Genomic DNA, 27,121 nt, shown 5'->3' with positions numbered 1-27,121 from the left:
CATGTGCAGAAAGAGTAGATTTGGGTGGGGTGTGTTCAAACTGATATCTAAATTGCAGTGTAAAGATAAAGCAGCCAGTATTTACCCTGCACAGAAACAAAATAACCCACCCAAATCTAACTCTCTCTGTATATGTTACATCTGCCACCCCTGCAGTGCTCATGGGCCCTCATTCTGAGTTGATCGCTAGCTGCCGTTGTTCGCATTGCAGCGATCAGGCTAAAAATTGGGATTTCTGCGCATGCGTATGGCCCGCAGTGCGCACGCGCGACGTACTTTCACAAAAAACTATGCAGTTTCACACAAGGTCGAGCGACTCTTTTCAGTTGCTCTGCTGATCGGTGAGTGATTGACATGAATGGGGCATTTCTGGGAGGTAACTGATCGTTTTCCGGGAGTGTGCTAAAAAACGCAGGCATGTTAGATGAAAAGGCAGGCGTGCCTGGGGAAATGGGGGAGTGGCTGGCCGAACGCAGGGCGTGTATGTGACGTCAAAACAGGAACTAAATAGTCTGAAGTGATCACAAGGTAGGAGTAGGTCTGCAGCTACTCAAAAACTGCATGAAAATATTTTGGAGCAGTTCTGCGAACCTTTTGGTCACACTAAGCTAAGATACACAGCTAAGATACACTCCCAGAGGGCGGCGGCTTAGCGTTTGCATTGCTGCTAAAAGCAGCTAGCGAGCGATCAACTCGGAATGAGGGCCATGATTTTGACCATCTGCTAACAAGTTTGCTGCTACGATCAGGTCTGGATTACCCCCTAAGTCCTTTCGTTCACCTTTAGGCCAATTGCAAAGTGATTCCATGTGGGTTTTACAAACTTTGTCAGGCAGCCATTTCTTGTCTTGCTGGCTTACTGTATGTGACGTCCAAAATAAGCCTGATATGCTTGTTTTACGAATACAGTTTGTTGCCTTATAGGTAATTGTCTGCACTTAGTATAATATTAGGGCAATGGATATTGTCTGAATCAAAATATAATTCATTATAAATAGGCGATGTTACCATAGTGGACAGTATACTGGATATATATAGTAAGGAATAGATATGAAATAAGTTTGAATGTATGAGGTAATGTTTAGCTGATTTAAGAGATTAGGTTTGTGTATGTGTTTATATAGATATACTGTATATTTGTGTTTTACAGCAAGATGGTAAAAAATAATGTAGGGAACAGGTTTATTCTGCTCTAGTCATAAATAAGGCCAGAGAGGTTACAGTAATATCATGAGTCATTGTAGAGAAAAGGTATTAGGCCATAAATGATAATAGGTATGTGACAGAGCTCTGTTGGTCATTGGAATTCACAGGTGTGCTTACAGTAGATCAGAATCTACTGGTTTGTCTATTGTCCAGTGAAGGTTAAAAGCTAGGGAGTATAAATTAACTACTATGAAAAGAGATCACATCCATTGATAAAACATTGTGTAACCGACCCCAGGAAAACTTGTCAATACAACAGAACTTTGGATGAAAAGACATTCCAGATTTTACAATACTATACTTGCTTAAGGCAGTGTGGACACCACACTTTTATGACACCATGCCTCCGTGAACAGGACACGACAGCCCAGTTCAATGTTTGTTTTATTACACCTTGGAATCTGACAAACCTATAATTACCTATTCCATTGGAAACTATGAGAATATGATAGTTTGAATTGGTAAAATATGAGATAAAAGGACCAGACTTGTAGTTAGGAGTTAGAAGGAAGAGGGAGAGGGAGAAGAAGAAGGAGAAGGAAGGAAGTCAGTCAGGAGGAGAAGTCATGGAGAACATGCAGAAGGAATGATTCTTGGGATGGCAATCTTTAACTTGCAAGTATACATTTTATGTTAGCAATTGAAACTGTTTGTGAAACTTATGTCATGTTGTTTTATGTTATGTAACGAAGGAAGCATATATAATTATAATTAGTATATATATCACTACTGTGTATATCTTATTCTGTACGATTTGATCTGCCTGTAAATAAAGAATCATATAAAAAGAGCGGTAATATTCAAGCTTGAACTCTCTTTAAGGAATCTTAACTTAATAACTTCATAAGTCATATGTATAAGGACTGCATATATGTATCAGCCAATTAGTTTGTAAGCCTGACATAATATATTTGCAGATATATATGATAAATGCATATTAATTGAAATATATCCATATATTAAATACCATATATGATATATTAAATATTAATATTCATAAATATGATTCCAAAAAGCAATATTGGCGACCACGAATTGGACTTGTTATTACTGAATCTGATTATCTGATCTATAATATTTATGAGGAGTAGCAGATGCTATAAGCTGGCTACCAAATCTGCAGAATCACGGTGGGGATGTATCTATGAAAATTTATTACCATTGTGTAATGTCAATTTTGTATTCTGTATAACCTAGGATAAATGTGTTAGTGCAATATACGTTATTTTAACTAACATAATATCTATTAGGAAGCAGCACCAAAGGCTATAAGCCTGCTGGCAAAATACAAGATCACAGTGGAATAGGTTACAAATGAGAATAAAGAATTTAAAGGCCTAGAATAGAAAATGTGCACAGTGGAAAAGGGTATTTCCAAATAAATGTATAAATGTACCAGGTATTAGAGTTTAACCTTAAGACACCGGTCAATCTTAAGGAGAGGATACCTTCAGTACTAAAAACAAAGAATATATAAATTTAGCATTGAAATGTTAAAAATGCAAAAGTTTTCTGTAGCATTTAGAAAAATGCGCAGAACTGCGGCTCTAGAAGCCAAACAGAAATGTAAAGAAGAATCAGGTTCACGTCTTCGTAAGGCGTGCCTGACCATTAATGCAAAAATGCATTCGTTATTTAAGTCCCTTAAACAGAAAAATAAACAGAAAAAGTTTGGGGCAGAAGCGAAAAGCCTGACAGTTTGTAATCAAATTGTCAAGATCTCTGATGAAGAGATAACATCCAGCAAGCAAGCTGAGATAGAAACACCAAACAGGAATAGTGTTGAGGTATGTGAAACTCTGTACACAGAGTCTACAGGAGTCAGAAATGACTTAATCAGTCAAGATCCTAAAATTAAGGAAAGTTACATGTTGCAGGACTGCATCAATGTGCAGCGCATGGAGTCTGCTATGGTCACACAGACCACCAGCAGAACAGCCTCTGTGGTAAAGGAAGAAAGTAGCAATGTGCCGGATGTGTCTATCATCAGACAGCACATTAATGTAAAGGAGGTAGCAGCAATAGGAGATGTCCCCTATACTGTGTCTAGTAAGGGGGAAGATCATTGTAACTCAGATTATGAGTATTCTGCTGAATACACTCTCAGAGTTCCCAATGTAAATGAAGAATTTGTTATGCCCTTAGGCAAAGGTGAATTGTCAGCAGATTTAAACACTGATAGCAGCAGTACAGTGCACACAGGGGTGGGGAAGTTCCCCATGGTGAAAACTCCCATGGCAACCAGAGTTGCAAACCTTGAAATGTATTCACCTGGAAACATGTTTAAAGGGAAAATCCATGAAATTAATTCAGGAATGCATGTTTACAAACAAAGTTCCCAAACTTATGTAACCCCCACAGAGCACTCAGAGACTTCTAGTGATGGTGCAAATGTTTGCATGCTCTCAGAGAGACCACATGCAGAGTGTCATTCTGCAAACCACACACCAATTAACAATGACAAAAAGGATCACCAGGATGAAAATGTTTTTATGCCCTGGTGCCATAACCATTTTATTACAGGTGTGGAAAGACAGAAAGCCCTGGGACCTGCAATACATATTTGGCAAAGTTTAACAAGTTTCTCTCCCCACAAAAGTAGGTTTTTTCAGAAGCTCCAAGATTCTTCCAAACTAAGGAGCCACACCAAGCAGCAAACGCTATGGTTAAAGACAGTCTGGGACCAGGCTGCATCACAAGGGAGTATGGTCACAAGTGAATACGGTAGTATCATTCCTTTACTTGTTAGATCCAATGAAGCCATTGTTTGCTTTGATGTTCAAACAGCCACAGTTTCCAAATTAAACCTGCATCATATCTGCAGCGACAATTGTGCTGTCATTGACACACAATGTGACAGGAAAGATTGGCACAGGCCAGAAACAATTGTTTGTTTGTTATTCAATCGTTAAAAGACACATTTGTAAATTCTGTACCTGATAACATGCAGCAGATAGGACAGAATGCATAGCAAGCTATGTTAAATCACTGTATAAATATCTGTGATAGTCATTGTATGTATTTTTGTTTGATTCATAGTAATCCTGGCAACCTGTATACAGAATGGTGCAAGACTCCAAAAAGACTCCAATTTACAAGGGAAAAGGTCTTCATTAACCCTTTCATCGCTGCTATCCAGCAAAATCTACATAGCATCCCTAAAGACTGATATATGGACAAATCCTCAAGGAGTTTTCCAGTTTCACAAGAAAGGGGAAGGTTTTCATTAACCCTTTCATCACAAGTAATCATTACTTGTCTTTCAAACTACATGTACACTCCCACAACAGTGTACAGCACATCTCATCACTGTGATTATACAGAACTGTCTCATCCCTTCATATACCTTAATCACATATATGTAAACATTTGTCTGAGATATATTTTATATCATTGCATATATACCTTGTAAATATTTTATGCTTTTTTTTATATATTACACAATAGATACTACCTATGCTTCCTTCGTAAAAGCTTCAAAAGTAATTAAATATCTAATACAGGATGGTATACCACGTTATAACAAATTGGGCCGAGATTATTAAGTGGGATGAATAATTCTCTTAATAAAGACTGTCACAAGTCTAAGATAATTATTTGTAGCATAACAGGGTCACTGTATATGCACATGGCTGCATATAAAATAATATTGGATGGAATTAGATATATTTAAAGCCATTCCTAAATGATATTTAATATCTGTTTGAAGCAAAATTATATTCATTTATTGTATTGATAGGATGTTACTATATACACATCAAAAGCATTTTAAATAATTATTAGTCAAAATATAGGTAGGATAGAAAACGCCTTTATATGGGTTAAACTGGTATAAGTTTATGTAAGATTGAGATGTATAAATAGGTACAAGGTAGAATAAGGAGATTTAAGACTGCATGGTAATTTATTCAGTGAGGAAATACAGAACAGAGTAGGTGTACTACTCACAGCCATTTGTGGTACTATTGCCCGAAGACAATTAAGACCTACTATTAACAAGCAAGGAAAGAAAGAAAGAAAGAAAAAAAAAAAAAAAGACTGTTTCATATATGCCTGTTCTATTCAAAATCACAACCTGTTTGTGCAAAAGCAATATGGACACTGGTCACAACTGCGGCATTGGATAAACGCAAAGGAAACAGAACTGCTAAAGACTGTATAAAGACTATTACTATTACTGAGGGTCGTCACAAGTACTGAATGTTCAAGACACAGCACTCGACGTACACAGCCCTCTGCCTCAAACAGCGAAATGGCAAGCAAAGGAGCAGCTGCTACGAAGAATTCTACTTCTAGTAATGGTGCAAATGTTGCAAACGCAAGGCCATAATGCAAACGCAAGGCATCTCCAATTGCAAGCAAACCACGCAGATGACAGTCTTATCCCAGTAAATTGCTACATACAAGAACAGCAAAAATGTCCAAACGTACTGATCCAGATACAGAAAAAAGGTCTACAATTGGGCTATGGTATTCCAAATGTCTGTAGAAATTAGTTTTCCTCATGAATACTGAATAAAAACCTCAGTTTTGTCTGCTTTAGTTAAAAGTAGAATAAGGTTAGGTAAGCTAAGAATTTTTAGAGATTTTTAAAATCATAATGGTTATTATTATTACACTTATGGTATATATTATGGTTACAACGAAAGTTATGTTTGAAGGAATATTTTGAAATGTATTTGGAAGCAATTACGCTAGTTTAATGTGTGGCCAATCAAAAGAATTTCTCATGGCCACAAGGGGGCGACTGTTGCCTTATAGGTAATTGTCTGCACTTAGTATAATATTAGGGCAATGGATATTGTCTGAATCAAAATATAATTCATTATAAATAGGCGATGTTACCATAGTGGACAGTATACTGGATATATATAGTAAGGAATAGATATGAAATAAGTTTGAATGTATGAGGTAATGTTTAGCTGATTTAAGAGATTAGGTTTGTGTATGTGTTTATATAGATATACTGTATATTTGTGTTTTACAGCAAGATGGTAAAAAATAATGTAGGGAACAGGTTTATTCTGCTCTAGTCATAAATAAGGCCAGAGAGGTTACAGTAATATCATGAGTCATTGTAGAGAAAAGGTATTAGGCCATAAATGATAATAGGTATGTGACAGAGCTCTGTTGGTCATTGGAATTCACAGGTGTGCTTACAGTAGATCAGAATCTACTGGTTTGTCTATTGTCCAGTGAAGGTTAAAAGCTAGGGAGTATAAATTAACTACTATGAAAAGAGATCACATCCATTGATAAAACATTGTGTAACCGACCCCAGGAAAACTTGTCAATACAACAGAACTTTGGATGAAAAGACATTCCAGATTTTACAATACTATACTTGCTTAAGGCAGTGTGGACACCACACTTTTATGACACCATGCCTCCGTGAACAGGACACGACAGCCCAGTTCAATGTTTGTTTTATTACACCTTGGAATCTGACAAACCTATAATTACCTATTCCATTGGAAACTATGAGAATATGATAGTTTGAATTGGTAAAATATGAGATAAAAGGACCAGACTTGTAGTTAGGAGTTAGAAGGAAGAGGGAGAGGGAGAAGAAGAAGGAGAAGGAAGGAAGTCAGTCAGGAGGAGAAGTCATGGAGAACATGCAGAAGGAATGATTCTTGGGATGGCAATCTTTAACTTGCAAGTATACATTTTATGTTAGCAATTGAAACTGTTTGTGAAACTTATGTCATGTTGTTTTATGTTATGTAACGAAGGAAGCATATATAATTATAATTAGTATATATATCACTACTGTGTATATCTTATTCTGTACGATTTGATCTGCCTGTAAATAAAGAATCATATAAAAAGAGCGGTAATATTCAAGCTTGAACTCTCTTTAAGGAATCTTAACTTAATAACTTCATAAGTCATATGTATAAGGACTGCATATATGTATCAGCCAATTAGTTTGTAAGCCTGACATAATATATTTGCAGATATATATGATAAATGCATATTAATTGAAATATATCCATATATTAAATACCATATATGATATATTAAATATTAATATTCATAAATATGATTCCATAAAGCAATAAGTTATATCCTTTCTTTCTTTTGCAACACTATATTTGCCACAAATAAAACAAAAAAACATCAGGGTTGTCAGTACACCATCTCGGAGAAGAACTCATTTTTACGGCAAAAACTTTTGTTTCACACATATAGCGCTAACTCCCAACAAAAGCCGAGAACATACTGAACAAAACAAGCCCAACCGGCAGGAAAACGGTTGTGGTGGGACAGAGTGAGGGCCGAACAAATGAACAGGAGCTGTGCTAACTGCGTCACTCGGTCCTCTCCATTGCTCCTCTCTGCATGCTGGGAGGAGGCGTGGCTGTGGTCTGATGATATCCCAGCAGGCTCAGCAGTGCACTGCCACGCCTCCTCCCAGCTTTAGTGAGGAGATATGAATGTGTAATGGGGGTCATTCCGAGTTGTTCGCTCGCTAGCTGTTTTTATCAGCCGTGCAAACGCTAAGCCGCCGCCCTCTGGGAGTGTAGCTTAGCTTAGCAGAAGTGCAAACGTAAAGATCGCAGAGAGACTACAAAAAAAAATTGTGCAGTTTCAGAGTAGCTCCAAACCTACTCCTAGCTTGCGATCACTTCAGACTGTTCAGTTCCTGTTTTGACGTCATGAACACGCCCTGCGTTCGCCCAGCCATGCCTGCATTTTTCCTGGCACGCCTGCATTTTTTCAGTTGACACCCAGAAATGCCCTCTTCCTGTCAATCGCTCTGCGGCCAGCAGTGCGACTGAAAAGCTGCGCTAGACCTTGTGTAAAAACACATCGGCCGTTGTGAAAGCACGTCACGCGTGCGCATTGCACCGCATACGCATGTGCATTGCGCCGCATAAGCATGCGCAGAAATGCCATTTTTTTTGCCTCATCGCTGTGCAGCGAACATTTTCAGCTAGCGATCAACTTGGAATGACCCCTATGTGTCTCCTCTCTGTATGCTGGGAGGAGGCGTGGCTGTGGTCTGAGGATGTCCTCAGCAGTGCACTGCCACACCTCCTACCAGCGTTAGTGAGGAGATATTATTATTATTATTATTATTATTATTATTATTATATGAATGTGTTATGTGTCTCAAACGTGACTATCAGCTACATTATCACAAATACAGTAAAACTAATTCTTGTTATTGTTGAAAGAGGGTAGTTATTAAAAAGCAAAATGGCCTCGACTAGTAAGGTCATTCAAATGGAGAAAATAATTGAATTTTATTATTTTTCATTAATTTGAAAACTGGAGTCAATTCATCTAAAGAGAAGATCTAATGCGAAAATAGGACCCGTGAGTACTCGCAAACCGATCTTAAATCCTTGGCAACAAAAATAACACTTTTTTTTTGTTCCCCAGTGTAATAATAATAATAATAATAATAATAATAATACTGTAGCTACTATATGGTTAATGGTGACTACGTTTTCCCCAAGTTCCATGCGCCTCTAGTTATTGTTTTTGGGGTCACTACAATAAAACTAAAAATACATTTCTGGGACAAATCTAAGCTTAATTATTAGAGTATTATGTAAAAACAGAATAACCCTTTTAGCTGTTTAAAAACTGTAATTTATGCTACATACATGTCCTTTTCTCTGTAATTACAGGCAAACCATTTGAAAATACCAAGATTATAACCGCTGCTGTTGCCAATATAATTGTTTCCATAATACTGAACCATCGGTTTGATTATGAAGATCCAACACTCTTGAAGCTTATGAATATAATCAATGAAAATACCAAATTAGCTGGTAGCCCGATGGCCCAGGTAAGCAATAAAAATTTAATATTTAGATATAATGAAAACCTAACAGAAAATCTCAGTGATCATTAAATAAGCAGAGCAAAAATACACAATCTGTAGTGGCAAAGAGGGTACTTTGCCACATTCTGATACTCAGAACAGGTCTCATTCCCTAGGACATGGGGTAGATAGGGTTAAGAATTCTGCTGCTCTCTATAGAAAAGGTAATTCATACATCTGCACTGCCTGGATGTGACTGATTGCTGTGTCAAGGTATAAAGGTTTGTGGTAACCAGTGGGTGGTGCTTCCGATGCAGACAAGCAGCCGGATGACAGAGAGGCACTGCTGTGTATTAGCTAGTGTTCAGGGAAGCCATGCTTGACTGGCCCAGACATGCTGGCAACTGAATCAATGGTTGGACATCAGACCCTACATGATCCTGTCACTCACACCCCAGAACCGGTGGGAGGAGTCGGGTAGCAGCAATATCAGGAGCCTGGGTGCAAGGCTATGGCTGCAGTCAGGCCATTGTCACTTTCTGGAGAAAGAAGGCATGGTCAGAAAAGGCTGGAAGGAAACAGAGACCTTGACAGCTGGTGAAGAAGATTGGTTTCCTGTGTTTAGAACTGTAATGCTGCAGGACTTGCTCAACATCAGTTAGGGGACTGTGCATTGGGGAGTGCTTACAGATATGTTGTAAGAGTAATGGGAGTAGGGAAGGTAGAGTGACCAGCTAAGAGAGAACCATACTTTATAATGGAAAGGGGCCTGCTATTTAGGGTAGCAGCGGTACAAGACAGGCTGAATTGGCTCCAGTTTGCAAATTAAACAGCTCCTGATGCCAGAGGTACACATTCCATTGGTGTTGGCAGTGACCCATATACACCCCAGAAGTGGGCATTTGAGAGAGAAAAACTTATATAGGTGCTCCAGAGGTTTCATTGCCCAGGCATTCGCAAGGTAGTCAAGAGGTACTACCAAGCCTGCACAGTCTGACAATGGACTGTTCCTAAACCTGATTACTGATGTTCCTAGGAACCTCTTCATATATTCAAAGGTCCATTAGGGAGACAGCTCTCAAAGGATGCACAAGGGTGCGATACCCGAGCCACCACACTAACCCATAATTTGGGTGATAAGGTGCTTGTCCGGGTACCCCCCCAAGAAGCCAAATTGTGTGCACATAGGAAAGGTCTTTATGAGGTTATATATGTAGCAGGACCAGTAAGTTGTCTAGTACGGCAGTTGGGTAGACGGCAAACAGAAATAGTTGTCAGGTCAACCAGTTCAAACCATGGGTGTAGGAAGAGCTTATTCAGCAAAGGATTTCACCAAGATGGTTCTGTCACAGGTTGCACAGACCCTTCCATCCTCAAGCCCCACCTCATTAGACCGCAGTGGAAGGTGATGAGAAAAGAGTGTTGCTAAAGTTGGCAAAGCTAAGAGAGGGGGATTTGGGAAAAGGGAAGTCTTTTCTGAAAACAAAAATGTCTGCTTCACAAAGTATGGCAAAGACAAGGGGAAGGGCGTGTCGCAAAGAGGGTACTTTGCCATGTTCTAATACTCAGAACAGGTCTTACACTCTGGGACAAGGCGCAGACTGGGTTAAGAGTTCTGCTCCTCACTACAGAAAAAGTTTGTTCATACAGCTGCATTATCTGGGTGAGACTAATTGCTGTGTGAAGGTATAAAGGTTTGTGGGAATCCGTGGGCAGTACATCCGATGCTGACAAGCAGCCAAATGACAGAGAGGGGTTGCTGTGTATTACCTAGTGTTCAGGGAAGCCATGTTTGGGAAAGGAAATGTGTTTTGTGAAGAATAAAGAAGTCGCCTGAAAAAGCAACCAGAGTGGAGCTGTTTTTTGCAAAGTGAACCTTATAGAATGGTTTCAGAAGCTTACAATGGGGTCAAACCTTTTTACAATAAATATATGCATATATATATATATATATATATATGTATTAGAGATGAGCGGGTTCGGTTCGTTGAGATCCGAACCCCCCGAACTTCACCTATTTTACACGGGTCCGAGGCAGCCTTGGATCTTCCTGCCTTGCTCGGTTAACCCGAACAAGGCCGAACGTCATCATCCCGCAGTCGGATTCTCGTGAGATTCGTATTCCATATAAAGAGCTGCGCGTCGCCGCCATTTTCACTCGTGCATTGGAGATTGAACGGAGAGGACGTGGCTACGTTCTCTCCCTGAAAAGCTACATATCTGTGCTCAGTGTCCTGAAAATATCTGTGCTCAGTGTGCTGCAAATATCTGTGCTCAGTGTGCTGCAAATATCTACGTTCTTTGTCTGAAAAGCTCCATATCTGTACTCAGTGTGCTGCATTGTGGGGACCACCAGTATATAATTATAGTACAGTACAGTAGGCCATTTCTGTATCTTGCAGCTCCGTTTCAGACTCAGTTCTAGATAGTATCCTGATCATCAGTGCTCAATATCTGCTGCATTGTTGTGTTACCATTATACAGTATATTATATGTAGTAGTACAGTGCAGCATTTTGGTGACCAACAGTATATAGTTGTACAGTACAGTAGTCCATTGCTGTATCTTGCAGCTCCGTGTCACTGCAAGTATCCATCCATATCTGTGCTGCATTGTTGTGAGCAGTATATATAGTAGTACAGTGCAGCATTTTGGTGACCAACAGTGTATAGTTGTACAGTACAGTAGTCCATTGCTGTATCTTGCAGCCCCGTGTCACTGCAAGTATCCTTCCATATCTTTACTGCATTGTTGTGAGCAGTATATATAGTAGTACAGTGCAGCATTTTGGTGACCAACAGTATATAGCTGTACAGTACAGTAGTCCATTGCTGTATCTTGCAGCCCCGTGTCACTGCAAGTATCCATCCATATCTTTGCTGCATTGTTGTGAGCAGTATATATAGTAGTACAGTGCAGCATTTTGGTGACCAACAGTATATAGTTGTACAGTACAGTAGTCCATTGCTGTATCTTGCAGCTCCGTGTCACTGCAAGTATCCATCCATATATTTGCTGCATTGTTGTGAGCAGTATATATAGTAGTACAGTGCAGCATTTTGGTGACCAACAGTATATAGTTGTACAGTACAGTAGTCCATTGCTGTATCTTGCAGCTCCGTGTCACTTCAAGTATCCATATCTGTGCTGCATTGTTGTGAGCTGTATATAGTAGGACAGTACAGTAGGCCATTGCTATTGATATAATAATATTACTGGCATATAATTCCACACATTAATAAATGGAGAACAAAAATGTGGAGGGTAAAATAGGGAAAGATCAAGATCCACTTCCACCTAGTGCTGAAGCTGCTGGCACTAGTCATGGCAGAGACGATGAAATGCCATCAACGTCGTCTGCCAAGGCCGATGCCCAATGTCATAGTAGAGAGCGTGTAAAATCCAAAAAGCAAAAGTTCAGTAAAATGATGACCAAAAAAGTTAAATTAAAAGCGTCTTAGGAGAAGCGTAAACTTTCCAATGTGCCATTTATGACACGGAGTGGCAAGGAATGGCTGAGGCCCTGGCCTGCGTTCATGGCTAGTGGTTCAGCTTCACATGAGGATGGAAGCACTCATACTCCTGCTAGAAAAATGAAAAGAGTTAAGCTGGCAAAAGTACAGCGAAGAACTGTGCGTTTTTCTAAATCACAAATCCCCAAGGAGTCTCCAATTGTGTCGGTTACGATGCCTGACCTTCCCAACACTGGACGGGAAGAGGTGGCTCCTTCCACCATTTGTATGTCCCCTGCAAGTGCTGGAAGGAGCACCCGCAGTCCAGTTCCTGATAGTCAAATTGAAGATGTCACTGTTGAAGTACACCAGGATGAGGATATAGGTGTTGCTGGCGCTGAGGAGGAAATTGACAAGGAGGATTCTGAAGGTGAGTTGGTTTGTTTAAGTCAGGCACCCGGGGAGACACCTGTTGTCCATGGGATGAATAAGGCCATTGACATGCCTGGTCAAAATACCAAAAGAATCACCTCTTCGGTGTGGAATTATTTCAACAGAAATGCAGACAACTGGTGTGAAGCCTTATGTTGCCTTTGTCAAGCAGTAATAAGTAGGGGTAAGGACGTTAACCACCTAGGAACATCCTCCCTTATACGTCACCTGGAGCGCATTCATCAGAAGTAATTGACAAGTTCAAAAACTTTGGGTGACAGCCAGGGGCGGATTGGGAAATAAAAGTGGCCCTGGAAAAATTTATAGAAGTGGCCTCATGTGGGCGGCACCAAATCAACTGTAGGCGGAACCAATATCAAAGTAGGCGGGATTTCTACTTCAAAACATAATGTAGGCGGAGTTGCACCAGTAAAAGGCAGAGCATGTCATATTAGCTGGACCTAACATATTAAAATTTTTAGAAAGTATTGTATTGTAGCAGAAGTACTAAATAAATTAAAACTGGGGTGACATTTAATTTTTTGCACACTCATTAGTAAATACATTTTAAAGCAATTACAGCTACATGATTTACTCTATTACAGTGGTTCTCAAGCTTAGTCCTCAGGACCCCAAACAGCTCACGTTATCGAGGTCACCTAGCAGGTGCACAGGTGTATTCACTACCACATTTCATAAGGTGGAGCTAACTATTTCACTTGTGATTCTGTGAGGAGACCTGAAAAACATGCACCGTTTGAAGTCCTGAGGACTGAGTTTGAAACCTGTGCTCTATTAAAAACAAGGAATATCATCGCCACTAAAACTTCCCCCCAACCTACCGCCGCTGACACCCCCACCGGACCTGACGCTAAGACATCATCATATTTTGAAATATAGATTGAGCAAGAGACAAATATGCTTCTTATTTCAGCCCTGTTTTGTTGCATTTTCATGAACACACCGTTACTGTATTCACCGAAAACATATTGGCATCTACCCACCCCTATTCTGCCTCTCTAAGCATAAGTAGCTACAGTATAAGTGCAAGATGAGAACAAATTTGCCTATGGACACAAGTCTTTTTTTAGGTCCTTGTGCAGTACAGAAATTAATATTTTACAGATAACACAAATACATTCAACTTACGTGAGCCCCTATTATATAGATTACTGATTGTAAGCTTACGAGCAGGGCCTTCCTACCTCTATGACTGCTTTGTTTTATCAATTATAAAGCGCTAAAGACTTTGCTGCGCTACATAAAAAACTGTTAATAAACAAGACCCCCTGACCACCGGACCAGACGACAGGACCCCCTCTCGACCCCCAGACCGAATCCTACTGCTACCATCAACTCCACCCGCATACCACCCGTACCTACTGCAGCTGCTACCATCAAAGCCAGGACCTGCCGCAACCGGATCCAACCTACACCCCTCATTCTCAGTGGAGGGCATCGTGGCCATTGCATCCCGTATTTGAGTGCCGGACACCCCAAGGCAAATTTTTAAACTCACACACATATAATAGATCACATACACACACATTTAATAAAAAATTAGCACCCCACACACACATAGTTGTATGCTCACTTGCACATGTATTTTTCCCACACACTCACATACAGACACACTTAGTATACACACACCCAAATGTATGCCACACTGTTACATTTCTGGACATAACCAACACCCCCCAAGCATTTGTTTACCTGGTAGGTGTAGAAAGCAGGGAGCAGGATGCATGCTGGCCAGGGAAAAGTGAGTCCGTAGGCAGCAGGTTGGGAGACAGGAGAGGAGGGGCCAGCCAGTATAGGAGCTCAGCTCATTGCTGGCTTGTCCCAGGGGAGGGGCCCCAACAATCCTGATCTGCATCTGCATATGGAGAAGGCTGGCTGCGCTGTGACACTGACCAAACTGCTGCAGCCCTGAACCAGCGCTTTTGAGGACACAGTGAATGGGTGTCAGAGTTCAGAGCGGCCAGGAGCACACATTGCAATGCCCCCCGGCCGCAAGCTATATGAAAGCACACAGCAGCTGCAGCCTGGGGAACACAGTGCAGGCTGCGGAACTGAGTGACCTGACCTCTCCTGCTTAATGCTCTCTTGTCCAAGGTGCGTGACGTGCCTGGCGTTGGGTAGCGTATACGTCCTTCCTTGTGGGCGGGGCCTCTTCATTATAGCAACTGTACTAGTAGATCGGATTGGTGTGCGGGGCTGACTGTCATCTGTTGCCCCGCCCCCCTTGGCACGTCACCCAATCACGGCTTTTGTGCATAACAGGTAGCCAAGGGAGGCTGGCCAACATATGAAAGGCGGCCCCGCACACAGGTACTCCCGGGTACTTCTATGGCCAATCCGGGCCTGGTGACAGCGGAAGCAGTCCACTGACAACTAAATCCCTTCCTCTTGTACCCAATCTCCTGCAAACCACACCACCAACTCCCTCAGTGTCAATTTCCTCCTTAGACAGGAAAGCCAATAGTCCTGCAGGCCATGTCACTGGCGGCAAGTCTGACGAGTCCTCTCCTGACTGGGATTCCTCCGATGGATCCTTGAGTGTAACGTCTACTGCTGCTGCCGCTGCTGTTGTTGCTGATGGGAGTCGATCATCACCCCAGAGGGGAAGTCGGAAGACCACTTGTACTACTTCCAGTAAGCAATTGACTGTCCAACAGTCCTTTGCAAGGAAGATGGAATATCACAGCAATCATCCTGTTGCAAAGCGAATAACTCAGGCCTTGGCAGATGTGTTGGTGTTAGACGTGCATCCGGTATCCGGCGTTAGTTCAAAGGGACTTAGAGAATTTCTTGAGGTAGTGTGTCCCCGGTACCAAATACCATCTAGGTTCCACTTCTCTAGGCAGGCAATACCTAGAATGTACACAGACGTCAGAAAAAACTCACCAGTGTCCTAAAAAATGCAGTTGTACCCAATGTCCACCTAACCACGGACATGTGGACAAGTGGAGCAGGGCAGACTCAGGACTATATGACTGTGACAGCCCACTAGGTAGATGTATTGCCCCCCGCAGCAAGAACAGCAGCGGCGGCACCAGTAGCAGCATCTCGCAGATGCCAACTCGTTCCTAGGCAGGCTACGCTTTGTATCACCGCTTTTCATAAGAGGCACACAGCTGACAACCTCTTATGGAAACTGAGGAACATCATCGCAGAATGGCTTACCCCAATTGGACTCTCCTGGGGATTTGTGACATCGGACAACGCCAGCAATATTGTGCGTGCATTACATGTGGGCAAATTCCAGCACGTCCCATGTTTTGCACATACATTGAATTTGGTGGTGCAGAATTATTTAAAAAACGACAGGGGCATGCAAGAGATGCTGTCGGAGTCCCGTAGAATTGCGGGCCACTTTCGGCATTCAGCCACCGCGTGCCGAAGACTGGAGCACAGCAAACACTCCTGAACCTGCCCCGCCATCATCTGAAGCAAGGGGTGGTAACGAGGTGGAATTCAACCCTCTATATACTTCAGAGGATGGAGTAGCAGCAAAAGGCCATTCAAGCCTATACATCTGCCTACAATGTAGGCAAAGGAGGGGGAATGCACCTGACTCAAGCGCAGTGGAGAATGATTTCAATGTTGTGCAAGGTTCTGCAACCCTTTGAACTTGCCACACGTGAAGTCAGTTCAGACACTGCCAGCCTACGTCAGGTCATTCCCCTCATCAGGCTTTTGCAGAAGCAGCTGGGGAGATTGAAGGAGGAGCTAAAACGGAGCGATTCTGCTAGGCATGTGGGACTTGTGGATGGAGCCCTTCATTCGCTTAACCAGGATTCACGGGTGGTCAATCTGTTGAAATCAGAGCACTACATTTTGGCAACCGTGCTCGATCCTAGGTTTAAAGCCTACGTTGTATCTCTCTTTCCGGCAGACACAAGTCTGCACATGTTCAAAGACCTGCTGGTGAGACACTTGTCAAGTCAAGTGGAACGTGACCCACCAACAGCTCCTCCTTCACATTCTCCTGCCACTGGAGCTGCCAGGAAAAGGATCAGATTTCCAAAACCACCCGCTGGAGGTGATGCAGGGCAGTCAGGAGCGAAAACTGACATCTGGTCCGGACTGAAGGACCTGCCAACGATTACTGACATGTCGTCTACTATCCCTGCATATGTTTCTGTCACCATTGAAAGAATGGTGTAGGATTATATGAGTGACAGCATCCAAGTAGGCACGTCAGACAGTCCGTACTTATACTGGCAGGAAAAAGAGGCAATTTGGAGGCCCTTGAACAAACTGGCTTTATTTTACTTAAGTTTCCCCCCCTCCAGTGTGTACTCCGAAAGAGTGTTTAGTGCAGCCGGTCACCTTGTCAGCGATCGGCGTACGAGGTTACTTCCAGAAAATGTGGAGAAGATGATGTTCATCAAAATTAATTATAATCAATCCTCCATAGAGACATTCACCAGCAATTGCCTCCAGAAGTACACAGGGACCTGAGATGGTGGATTCCAGTGGGGACGAATTAATACTCTGTGAGGAGGGGGATTTACACAGTTAAAGGGGTGAGGAATCGGAGGATGATGATGAGGTCGACATCTTGCCTCTGTAGAGCCAGTTTGAGCAAGGAGAGATTGATTGCTTCTTTTTTTGGTGGGGGCAAACCCTGTCGCTGAAATTATGGGTTTGTTAAAATGTGCATGTCCTGTTTATACAACATAAGGGTGGGTGGGAGGGCCCAAGGACAATTCCACCTTGCACATCTTTTTTTATGTATTTATCTTTGCATCATGTGATGTTTGGGGCCAATTTTTTAAGTGCCATCCTGTCTGACACTGCAGTGCCACTCCTAGATGGGCCAGGTGTTTATGCCGCCCACTTGTGTCGCTTAGCTTAGTCATCCAGCTACCTCATTGCACCCTTTTTTTTCTTTGCATTATGTGTTCTTTTGGGCCTAGTTTTTAAAACTGCCATCCTGTCTGACACTGCAATGCCACTCCTAGATGGGCCAGGTGTTTGTGCCTCCCACTTGGGTCACTTAGCTTAGTCATCCAGCCACCTTGGTGCAAATTTTAGGACTAAAAATAATATTGTGAGGTGTGAGGTGTTCAGAATAGACTGAAAATTAGTGGAAATTATGGATTTTGAGGTTACTAATACTATAGGAATAAAATGACCCCCAAATTTTATGATTTAAGCTGTATTTGAGGGGTTTTTGAAAAAAAACACCCGAATCCAACAAAAAATTTTCAGGGAGGTTTTGGCAAAACGCGTCCGAATCCAAAACACGGCCGCGGATCCAAATCCAAAACACAAAACCCGAAAAATTTCCGGTGCACATCTCTAATATGTATATATATTAGGGATGAGCGGGTTCGGTTCTCTGAGAAACGAACCCTACCGGACTTCACTTCGCGAGCCTGGATCTGAGTCCGGCTCGGGACTTCCCGCCGGACTCGTCAACCAGAACGAGGTAAACGTCATCATCCTCCTGTCGGATTCTCGCAGGCTTTGGATCCCATTAAAACAGCCGAACATTGCCGCCATTTTCACTCCGGATTTGGAGAGTGAGGGAGACAGACCTCTGTCTCTCTGTGGGTGGTGGCGTGGGGTTAGTGTGTGCTCTGTTGGGGTGCTGCTGCAGTCACTGTGGTGTATCTGTGTGTTGTTAGGGGTGCTGTCCTGGCTGTGCCTGCTGTCCTGGCTGTTGCTGGTGTTACTGCCGGGTGCGGAAGCTGTACATATGTGTTGCTGTCTTGGCTGTCACTGTGTTGTACAGGGAGCAAAGGCACTGTGAAATATAGGGGTGCTGATGTCTTAATAACATTACACTGGCCCTGTCTGCTATAAAAGTTTGGTTGCAGTTAAAAATCAAAAGCACACTGTTCCTGTATGCTGTGAAATATAGGGGTGCTGATGTCTTAATAACAGTACACTGGCCCTGTCTGAAATAAACATTTGGGTGCAGTTAAAAATTAAAAGCACACTGTTCCTGTATGTTTTGAAATATAGGGGTGCTGATGTCTTAACATTACACTGGCCCTGTCTGCTATAAAAGTTTGGGTGCAGTTAAAAATCAAAAGCACACTGTTCCTGTATGCTGCGAAATATAGGGGTGCTGATGTCTTAATAACATTACACTGGCCCTGTCTGCTATAAAATTTTGGGTGCAGTTAAAAATTAAAAGCACACTGTTCCTGTATGTTGTGAAATATAGGGGTGCTGATGTCTTAATAACATTACCCTGGCCCTGTCTGCTAGAAAAGTTTGGGTGTAGTTAAAAATTAAATCACACTGTTCCTGTATGCTTTGAAATATAGGGCTGCTGATGTCTTAATAACATTACACTGGCCCTGTCTTCTATAAAAGCTTGGGTGCAGTTATAAAGTTAAAAGCACACTGTTCCTGTATGCTGTGAAATATAGCTGTGCTGATGTCTTAATAACATAACACTGGTCCTGTCTGCTATAAAAGTTTGGGTGCAATTAAAAATTAAAAGCACACTGTTCCTGTATGCTGTGAAATATAGGGGTGTTGATGTCTAAATAACATTACACTGGCCCTGTCTGCTAGAAAAGTTTGGGTGTAGTTAAAAATTAAAAGCACACTGTTCCTGTATGCTTTGAAATATAGGGCTACTGATGTCTTAATAACATTACACTGGCCCTGTCTGCTATAAAAGTTTGGGTGCAGTTAAAAATTAAAAGCACACTGTTCCTGTATGCTGTGAAATGTAGGGGTGCTGATGTCTTAATAACATTACACTAGCCCTGTCTGCTATAAAAGTTTGGGTGCAGTTAAAAATTAAAAGCACACTGTTCCTGTATGATGTGAAATATAGGGGTGCTGATGTCTTAATAACATTACGCTGGCCCTGTCTGCTATAAAAGTTTGGGTGTAGTTAAAAAATAAAAGCACACTGTTCCTGTATGCTTTGAAATATAGGGGTGATGATGTCTTAATAACATTACACTGGCCCTGTCTGCTATAAAAGTTTGGGTGCAGTTAAAAATTAAAAGCACACTGTTCCTGTATGCTGTGAAATATAGGGGTGCTGATGTCTTAATAACATTACACTGGCCCTGTCTGCTATAAAAGTTTGGGTGCAGTTAAAAATTAAAAGCACACTGTTCCTGTATGATGTGAAATATAGGGATGCTGATGTCTTAATAACATTACGCTGGCCCTGTCTGCTATAAAAGTTTGGGTGCAGTTAAAAATTGAAAGCACACTGTTCCTGTATGCTTTGAAATATAGGGGTGCTGATGTATTAATAACATTACACTGGCCCTGTCTGCTATAAAAGTTTGGGTGCAGTTAAAAATAAAAAGCACACTGTTCCTGTATGATGTGAAATATAGGGTTGCTGATGTCTTATTAACATTACGCTGGCCCTGTCTGCTATAAAAGTTTGGGTGTAGTTAAAAAATAAAAGCACACTGTTCCTGTATGCTGTGAAATATAGGGGTGCTGATGTCTTAATAAAATTACACTGGCCCTGTCTGCTATAAAAGTTTGGGTACAGTTAAAAATTAAAAGCACACTGTTCCTGTATGCTGTGAAATATAGGGGTGCTGATGTCTTACTAACATAACATAGTCACATAGTTGTTGAGGTTGAAAAAAGACAAATGTCCATCGAGTTCAACCTACTGTACATTACATTTAAATCATATATATATATATATATATATATATTAATTAAATGCTGTATCCCTGGAAAAAAATTTCCGTTAGGAATTTATCTAATCTATTTTCAAACTTATTGATTGAGTCAACCATTACTACCTTCTCTGGCAGAGAATTCCAAATCCTTACTGCTCTTACTGTGAAGAATCCTTTTCTCCGTTGGGTATGGAATTTCTTCTCTTCTAACCTCAGGGGGTGTCCTCGTGTCCTATGTAGTGGTTTTTTTTTGGTAAACAAATCGTTTGATAGATCCTTGTATTGTCCCTTAATGTATTTATAAATATTAATGATGTCCCCTCTCAGTCGCCTCTTTTCCAGTGTGAACATATCAAGCCTTTTAAGTCTTTCCTCATAGTCCAGTGCCTCTAACCCCTTAACCAGTTTAGTGGCTCGCATCTGAACCCTTTCGAGTTCCAAGATATCTTTTTTATAGTATGGTGCCCAAAACTGTACACAATATTCCAGGTGTGGTCGCACCAATGATTTATACAGATGCAGGATTACACTCTCATCCCTTGTCTCCATACCCCGTTTTATCATGATAACACCTTATTAGCCTTTGCTGCTGCATTTTGATATTGCATACTGCTACCAAGTTTATTATCGATGAGCACCCCCAGATCCTTTCAACTACCGTTATTCCTACATTTTCCCCATTTAATTTATAGGCTGCCTCATTGTTCTTAGTCCCAAGGTGCATAACTTTACATTTGTCTATATTGAACCTCATTCTCCATTTGTCTGCCCAGGCCTCCAGTCTAGATAAATCATTCTGTAGAGACTTAACACCCTTGTCTGAATTAATAATTCTACATAGTTTAGTATCATCTGCGAAAATTGACACTGTGCTTTCCAGTCCCTCTCCTAGGTCATTGATGAATATATTAAACAGCAATGTCCCGAGTACTGAGCCCTGCGGTATTCCACTGAGTTTTGAAACCCATTCAGAGTACTGAAACCCATTCAGAGTACTGAAACCCATTCAGAGTACATCCCATTAATCCCCACTCGCTGTTCCCTATTAAACAGCCAATTACTCGCCCAAGTACACATAGTATTTCCCACCCCAAGCTCTCTTAGTTTGAGAATTAGTCTCCTGTGTGGAACTTTGTCAAAAGCCTTAGCGAAGTCTAAAAAGATCACATCCACTGCTTGACCCTGATCAAAATTATCGCTCACTTTCTCGTAGAAGCTTATTAAGTTAGTTTGACATGACCTGTCCTTCACAAATCCATGTTGATTCTTAGTAATAACCTTGGAGGTATCCAAGTACTCTAGAATGCTATCCCTTAATATACCTTCTAGTATTTTCCCCACTATAGATGTCAAGCTAACCGGTCTATAGTTCCCGGAGAGCGTTTTTATATCCTTTTTAAATATTGGGACTACCTCGGCTATACGCCAGTCCTTTGGTATCATTCCTGATCATTACACTGGCCCTGTCTGCTATAAAAGTTTAAGTGCAGTTAAAATTAAAAGCACAATGTTCCTGTATGCTGTGAAATATAGGGGTGCTGATGTCTTAATAACATTACACTGGCCCTGTCTGCTACAAAAATTTGGGTGCAGTTCTCTTACAAATTAAAAGCACACTGCTCCTGTATGCTGCGAAATATAGGGGTGCCGATGTCTTGTTAACATTACACTGGCCCTGTCTGCCATAAAAGTTTGGGTGCAGTTAAAATTAAAAGGACATTGTTCTTGTATGCTGTAAGAATACAGGGGCACTGTGAAAACAAAAGGGACACTGTTCTGTGTGCTGTAATAATAAAGGGGTGCTGTCCTGTGAAATGGAGGACAACAATTTGAAGCAAAAATAGTGGAAGATCAGATATCACTTCCAGTTCCTAGTGCTAGTGCTAAAGCTGCTGCTACCACCAGTCATGACATTGATGATGCAATTCCATCAACGTCATCTGCTACGGCCGATGCCCAATGTCATAGAGGGCGTGTAAAATCCAAGAAGAAAAATTTAATAATCAGAAAAAAAAGAAATTATCTGATGAGAAACATAAAATTGGCAATATGCCATTCACGACACGAAGTGGCAAGGAAAGGCTAAGGCCTTGGCCTATGTTCATGACTGGTGGCTCAGCTTCTCATGAGGATGGAAGCCCTCCTCCCTCTCGAAAAATATAAAAAAATAAGCTTGTTAAAGCACAGGAAAAAACAACTGTGTGTACAGAGATATCACAAATCCTCAAGGAGAGTCCAAGTGTGTCCACGGTTGCGATGTCTAGGCCTGACCTTCCCAACACTGGACGGGAAGAGGTGGCTCCTTCCACCATTTGCACGCTCTCTGCAAGTGCAGTAAGGAGCACCTACAGTCCAATCTCTGATATTTAAATTGAAGATGTCACTGTAGAAGTACACCAGGATGAGGATATGGGTGTTGCTGGTGCTGAGGAGGAATTTGACGAGGAGGATTCTGATGGTGATGTGGTTTGTTTAAATCAGGCACCGGGGGAGACAGTTGTTGTCCGTGGGATGAATTAGCCCATTGTCATGCCTGGGCAAAATTCCCAAAAAGTCAACTCTTCGGTGTGGAATTATTTCTCCACAAATCCAGACAACAGGTGTGAAGCCGTGTGTTGCCTTTGTCAATCCGTAATAAGTATGGGTAAGGACATTAACCAACTCGGAACATCCTCTCTTATACGTCACCTACAGCGCATTCATCAGAAGTCATTGTCAAGTTCAGAAACTTTGGGTAAGAGCGGAAGCAGTCCACTGACACCTAAATCCCTTCTTCCTCTTGTACCCAAGCTCCTGCAAGTCACACCACCAACTCCCTCAATGTCAATTTTCTCCTCAGTCAGAAACGTCAGTATTCCTGCAGGCCATGTCACTGGCATGACTGACGAGTTCTCTCCTAACCGGGATTCCTCCGGAGGATCATTGGATGGTACGCCTACTATTGCTACTACTGCTGCTGTTGTTGCTGCTGGGAGTCGATCGTCATCCCAGAGGGGAAGTCGGAAGACCACTTGTACTACTTCCAGTAAGCAATTGACTGTCCAATAGTCCTTTGTGAGGAAGATGAAATATGACAGCAGTCATCCTGTTGCAAAGCAGATAACTGAGGCCTTGACAGCTATGTTGGTGTTAGATGTGCATCCGGTATCCGCCATTGGTGCAGTGGGATTTAGACAATTGATGGAGGTAGTGTGTTCCTGGTACCAAATCCCATCTAGATTTCAAATCACTAGGAAAGCGATTCCCGGACTGTACAGGAACATTAAGAAAAGTGTCCTCAGTGTCCTGAAAAATGCTGTTGTACCCACTGCCCACTTAACCATGGACATGTGGACAAGTGGAGCAGGGCAAACTAAGGACTACATGACTGTGACAGCCCACTGGGTAGATGTATTGCCTCCTGCAGCAACAACAGCAGTGGCACCAGTAGCAGCATCTCGCAAATGCCAGCTCATTCCTAGGCAGGCTAAGCTGTGTATCCCTGGATTCTAGAAGGGAAAAGAAATACTCTATGCTGGGGCACTCTTATTGAGAAAATGAGACAGTAAAATTTAACCAGTGAACAAGCCTGTAAAAGGTGAAATGGTCCGTTTGGTCAGTGGAGATATAGGGCAGCACGCAGCCCATATCTCTTTGGTGATATCCCGGTCATGTAAGCGCCCACTTGGGCAAAATTATACCAGTACTAACTGCTCACTTTGATAATCTTTTTGTGCACCATTCACTTTAAACTTTTTAAGAGATTACTCTTACATACTTGTTACTCTTTTCCAAGAGACTGTCTTTTTATGCTTATGCTGCAAATTAGGCTCATAATGTGTTTATTTTGACACATATGTTCCTTTCTCTTGGTTCAAGAGATTGCCTTCTAATGTGTTTTAAGCTATACCTATACTGTGATTGCACAGCTGATTTGTTTTCAGGACAAATTTATACACTTTACGTAGTTTGATCATCATTTAATACAAATTGAAACAGCTGACACTAAAAGGGTTATTTTGCTATATTTGTCTTTCCCTTCTGTTTGAAGAGATTATTTTTCAATATTGATGGTGCTAAATTATGTCTATAATTAAATAGAGAATCTACTTTTAGGACCAATTTACTAACCTGACTCAGCTTAAAAACTAACCTCTTCATAATTAATTGTATTTGATTGATTTCAATTAGCCATACCTGGTCACTGTACATATATTTATAAGTTATTGTCTTCTTCCTTTCTTTTCTCCTATACCCAATTCATGCCTTATTGGCATTTATTGCTATCATTTTTTCTTTCCTTGCACTCTTGCACCTCTGAACCGATGTGCTCTCTCATCCAGTTCCTCTCACCATGGTGGTGTTGATTAATGTTTGTGGAAGCCCCCATTCTGGACAGCAGAAGCACATTTCTGTTTATCAGGAACAAGTACTCACTCATCCAACCATTTATGGCCATACTCCACAGGAGACGCCTAATCTCGTCAGATCTTGGGAGCAAAGCTCTGGAAGGCCTGGTCAGTACTTGTTTGGGAGACTGCCAAGGAACACCAGGTGCAGTAAACTTGGTTGAAAATCAGCAGGAACATTCCTCTAATCTTCTTTTTCTCCTCTTTCAATAGAAAGAACAGATTTATTATTATATGCTTCAGTTCATATATGAATGTCCACATCTTTTCACAAATCTGTTGTGTCTGTAAAATCACTTCTTTATGTTTCAATCCACTATCTGTTGGTTATCATTAATTAATTTTTCGTTAACTCAGCAGATTATACACTCCTGTCTAATCCGCTGCATTAAAATGCCTATGGTGACACTACCGTCAGACATTGATACAGAAGGTGGTTCAACACCATACTAGGCAACAAACCTTTCAATCCAATGGTGCTTAGATTAACTCACGGGGTATCATCACAGGAGACTCCAGCTATCCACCTGTTGATAGTGGACATATGTTTCGCTACTCCTGCGATTATATAATACATTTTCATCTTTTGCGGTATTTACTGTTTATTCATTTGAAATTACCTTGGTATTTATATTTGTGTTTGGAATACCTTATTTTGTCTGTCACACTATATTATAAATGATCCATAATAAAGGTTACATTTTACTGTCTCATTTTATCAATAAGAGTGCCCCAGCATAGAGTATTTCTTTTCCCTTCTTGATTTTTTCAATGTAATCCCATTGACTCTGGGAGCACCACCAACGGTTTCATCTGCACATTAGTGATATATTTCCAAGGTCGGTTACGGACATTTTACCTTGTAATAAGGTTTTGTCTGCTATTTTTTACTAGTGCGGAACACCCCTCTTTTTCTTTTGCATCAAGTATCACTGGATTCTGTAAGAGGCACACTGCTGACAACCTCTTACGGAAACTGAGGTACATCATCACACAATGGTTTACCCCACTTAGACTCTCCTGGAGATTTGTGATATCGGACAATGCCACCAATATTGTGCGTACATTACATCTGGGCAAATTCCAGCACGTCCCATGTTTTGCATATACAATTAATTTGGAGAATTTTTTGAAAAATTACAGGACCGTGCAGGAAATGCTGTCGGTGGCATGAAAAATTGCTGCCCACTTTCGGAATTCTTGAGACTTGAGCGTCAGCAAACACTCCTGAACCTATCCTGCCATCACCTGAAGCAAGAGGTGGTATTGGTAACGAGGTGGAATTCAACACTCTATACCCTTGGTATTATATGATTGGTTGCTATGGGCAACATACCATCTTAAATGGAATTCCTATCTTAGTAAATTTACCCCCAGTAGTGAATATACTTTAGTTTCGGATTCACTGATCCCTGCAGAGTCAGAGACTATCTGACTGGTCGCATCTTGTACAACCAGGTCAGATGAAGCCCTTGCTGGTATTGTTGCATCTGATGCAACCACGCCAGGCAAGTGGTTAATGGGGTTTAGCCCTTTTGAGCTACTATATGGGAGACAACCCTGGGGCATTTAGGGTATGCTAGAGGAGGGTTGGGAACAACAAGGGACTAAAGAACCAAACATGGTACAATTTGTTTCCCAAGGTTGGGAGGTTGGGAAAGCCTTTTGGTGCATCAACACTTTGGTGTACCAACACTTAGAAGAAGTGCAAAGTAAACAGAAGAAAAACTGTGATATTACTGCGATAACCCGGTTCATCTGTCCCAGGAATAAGGTCTTGGTTACAGTGCAAACCAAAGAGACTAAACGCTTTGCGTATTGGCAGGAACCCTATGAGGTGGCAGAGGCAGTTGGCCCTGTAAACTACAAAGACCTGTAGCGAGAGAGGAGGAAAGGAAGAGCATATATATCATCTAAAACTATGGCATGATGAGATTTCAGTGCCAGGGTTGCTGAGTATGGTAGTAGAAAAGTCCATCATTATCATAAAATCTACAGTACCTTGTCCACAGAGCAAAGGCGGCATGCGGAGGAGATGGTACAGCAGAACAAAGACATGTTCTCTTCCCTACCAGGGCATAGCTTTGATTGAACATGATAATGGCATGGCTTTCCAGAGTAGGAATGAAACAAAAGCCCTTCAGGATCCCTAAGGTTATATGAAGTGCAGTTAGAAGGGAGGTGGAGAGCATGGTCCAACTGGAGGTAAAGAAGCCTCTGATGTTGGCTTAG

General features: G+C 41.5%; 1 protein-coding gene across 2 annotated transcripts in view; it reads left to right on the top strand.

Moving 5' to 3' along the window:
- LOC134908932 (cytochrome P450 2C5-like) overlaps positions 1–27,121 on the top strand; it is a 140,420-nt gene that overhangs the window by 73,341 nt on the left and 39,958 nt on the right. For both annotated transcript variants that reach the window (XM_063915185.1, XM_063915186.1), the window contains exon 5: positions 8,850–9,010. In XM_063915185.1, coding sequence (XP_063771255.1) covers positions 8,850–9,010 — 161 coding nt within the window. The remainder of the gene's footprint in view (positions 1–8,849; positions 9,011–27,121) is intronic.

Source organism: Pseudophryne corroboree, chromosome 4, assembly GCF_028390025.1.
Source record: "Pseudophryne corroboree isolate aPseCor3 chromosome 4, aPseCor3.hap2, whole genome shotgun sequence".
NCBI lineage: Eukaryota > Metazoa > Chordata > Amphibia > Anura > Myobatrachidae > Pseudophryne > Pseudophryne corroboree.
This window is presented reverse-complemented; position numbering and strand designations above follow the sequence as displayed.